The 2,221-nt window shown below is 54.9% G+C and overlaps 3 protein-coding genes across 3 annotated transcripts, besides 2 other annotated features; 1 reads left to right on the forward strand and 2 right to left on the reverse strand.

Annotated features, from left to right (window-relative positions):
* On the reverse strand, positions 1–288 carry Tc00.1047053507095.10 (uncharacterized protein; the record flags this gene model as incomplete). The annotated part of the gene is made up of 1 exon (XM_797556.1): positions 1–288. A coding segment is annotated over one exon (288 nt), but the record flags the coding sequence as incomplete, so codon positions are not given.
* Positions 1–2,221: a sequence feature (areas merged during assembly that could not be assigned to a particular haplotype. This can correspond to areas where the two haplotypes were merged or to regions with more than two copies in the genome that were merged during assembly.).
* Tc00.1047053507095.20 (uncharacterized protein) lies at positions 687–1,289 on the reverse strand (the record flags this gene model as incomplete). Its single annotated transcript, XM_797557.1, has 1 exon — positions 687–1,289. The coding sequence occupies one exon, from the start codon at positions 1,287–1,289 to the stop codon at positions 687–689; it is 603 nt and encodes a 200-aa protein (XP_802650.1).
* Positions 706–729: a sequence feature (AT_rich).
* Tc00.1047053507095.30 (trans-sialidase, putative) lies at positions 1,604–2,221 on the forward strand (the record flags this gene model as incomplete). The annotated part of the gene is made up of 1 exon (XM_797555.1): positions 1,604–2,221. A coding segment is annotated over one exon (618 nt), but the record flags the coding sequence as incomplete, so codon positions are not given.

Raw genomic sequence — 2,221 nt, forward strand, 5'->3', positions numbered from 1 at the left:
ACCCACCGACACGCTCGTGACGACGGCCCTGTGCGCCTCGCCTGCTGCACGCATGAGGAGGGGCCGCGACGAACGGCGCGCTGAGGGAGCCGTGACGTGTGGGCGTGCGACGAGGGCCTGTGGGGCGGAGCACACATTTCTTTCCCTCTTGTTTTGTTTTTGCGGCCAGGGCTGGCAGACACCCGCAGCGCCACACACACAGCCACGCCCTGCCGCTTCTTTAAGGATTTTTCTTTGCGTGTTTATTTCACGCGCTGGCACACCCCTCGGGGTTGGCCTAGTGAGCATTTCTCTCCCCCTGATGATTTTTTTCTTTTGCTGCGCTCACTCTCCCGATGGAGTGACGCGACTGCCGTCATGTCTGCGTGCTTCTCTCATCTTTCCCACACAAACATACGAGTGACTGTGCTCTGCGGGCCGCACTCGCACGCCGATGAGAGGGCTGCGGGGAGCAGCAGCACGCAGATGGCCCCATGAAATATAAACGATGTGCGGACACACAGAGGGTCGGACGGTTGAAAGAGATGTATCTTTCTGAATCTACCTTGTGGTCAAAATAATCAGGCAGTTTGGTGGGACCACACGCTAACCAGGTGGATTTTTGTGTTTTTTTCATTTCATTTTCATCTTTTCTTGTGTGGAACAGTAATAGAGGACGACATTTTTTTTTCTTTTTTGTGCGGGGGTTAAAATGTGAGGGACGGGAAATTTTTTTTTTTTTTTTTAAATGAATGTTGTTTGATTTTCCACTGCTTTCCGCCGTGGACGCCTGCTGTGCATTTGTGTTTGCGCGTCCCTTCAGATGCTTTACGCCTCTTCTCTTTTTTGTTTTTCCTTTTTTTCCTACTTTGTTGAGCGTGGCAGTGGGCGCACACAGCCACACGCGTAGGACACACACATTGCAGTGCAGGTGGATGCTTCCTTTGTACTCGGTGCTGGCAGCTGCGTGCAGCTGCCGCTTCCTTCAGTGGGCATGAGGGGAAAGGAGGGGAGAGAGAGCGCGCATTGCGAGTCTCTTTTTCTGTTGGCGTGATGCACCGCGTGTGACCGCGTGGGGTGAGGGCCGCAAACCATTGAGGACGGGATGGCGGTGTAAATTCTGGGAGCCGCGTCGTGGATGGGTGAGGATCCGCCTCCGCGTGTGGCTGGCGGGGTGAGGCCCCTGGCGATGCTTTTCTCCGCCTGTCGTCTGTTCCCTCCGTGTGTGTTTGTGCTGCCTTTTGCTTTTTTCCCCTCTCACCCTTTCCTGCTGTGTTTCTGCGTGGAGTGGCCGCATGCTCACGGGCCATGTTGATTGTGAGTGCCTCTTGACGGCATCCATTCAACTCTCTCTCTCCGCCTCTCTGTCATTTCCTGTTGGGTGTGTGGCGTGTTGCACCGCGTGAGGGCTGGCCCGCACACACCGACGGCCCGCCGTGACGCCCGCGATGACCGGTGCGGAGTGGCGGTGCTCGCTGTCTCATCTCTTTACTTGGCTTGTTTTCCCTTTTCCCTCTACCTCTTGAACACACACGCTAGGAAAGCAAGCACTAATCGCTACTGTGAAAATCGAAGGCTTTGAAAGGACCAACAGCACACACACCGCCCACACACACATATTTATATGCTCTCACGTGTTGCTGCAGTGAAGGCACCCCGCACACACAACCGTCGCCGCGTGACCGGCTCCAGCGGAAGGAGGAGGGAAGGAAGAGAGAGTGAGCCGCCGAGGCCCAGCATGTCCCGGCATGTGTTTGCTTCTGCTGCGCTGCTCCTCGTCGTGATGGTGTGCTGCGGTACCTGTGGAGCTGCGGCTGCTGGAGGGAATAATGGGAAGGGTGATTTAAGGAATTTTCTGAAGCTGCAGAGGGTTGATTTATTTTTGCCGAATAAGACGCAGGTGCTGCCGAAAGGTGGAGGTACTCCAGGGACGAAGCGGGACTCATTTGTTTCACCATCTCTTGTCAGTGCTGGTGGAGTAATTGCTGCTTTTGCCGAAGGCCACACAAACGCCAAAGTTCGCACGAACGCCCAAAAAGACGGTGCCAAATTAATTACGCCCTCTTACTCTGATGTTGTTGCGGGGTACATTGACTCTGCGTGGAACTGGACCACTCTTGTTGGCAAGGTCAATCAAAGCTCATGGAGGGCACACACCGTGCCTACTGGAGCGGATGGACAGAAACTTTTGGGTGGTGTGCACCACCCCACAACAACCACGAAGGGCAACAAGGTGTTTCTT

The sequence above is a fragment of the Trypanosoma cruzi genome, genomic scaffold (genome assembly GCF_000209065.1).
Source record: "Trypanosoma cruzi strain CL Brener 1047053517163 genomic scaffold, whole genome shotgun sequence".
NCBI lineage: Eukaryota > Euglenozoa > Kinetoplastea > Trypanosomatida > Trypanosomatidae > Trypanosoma > Trypanosoma cruzi.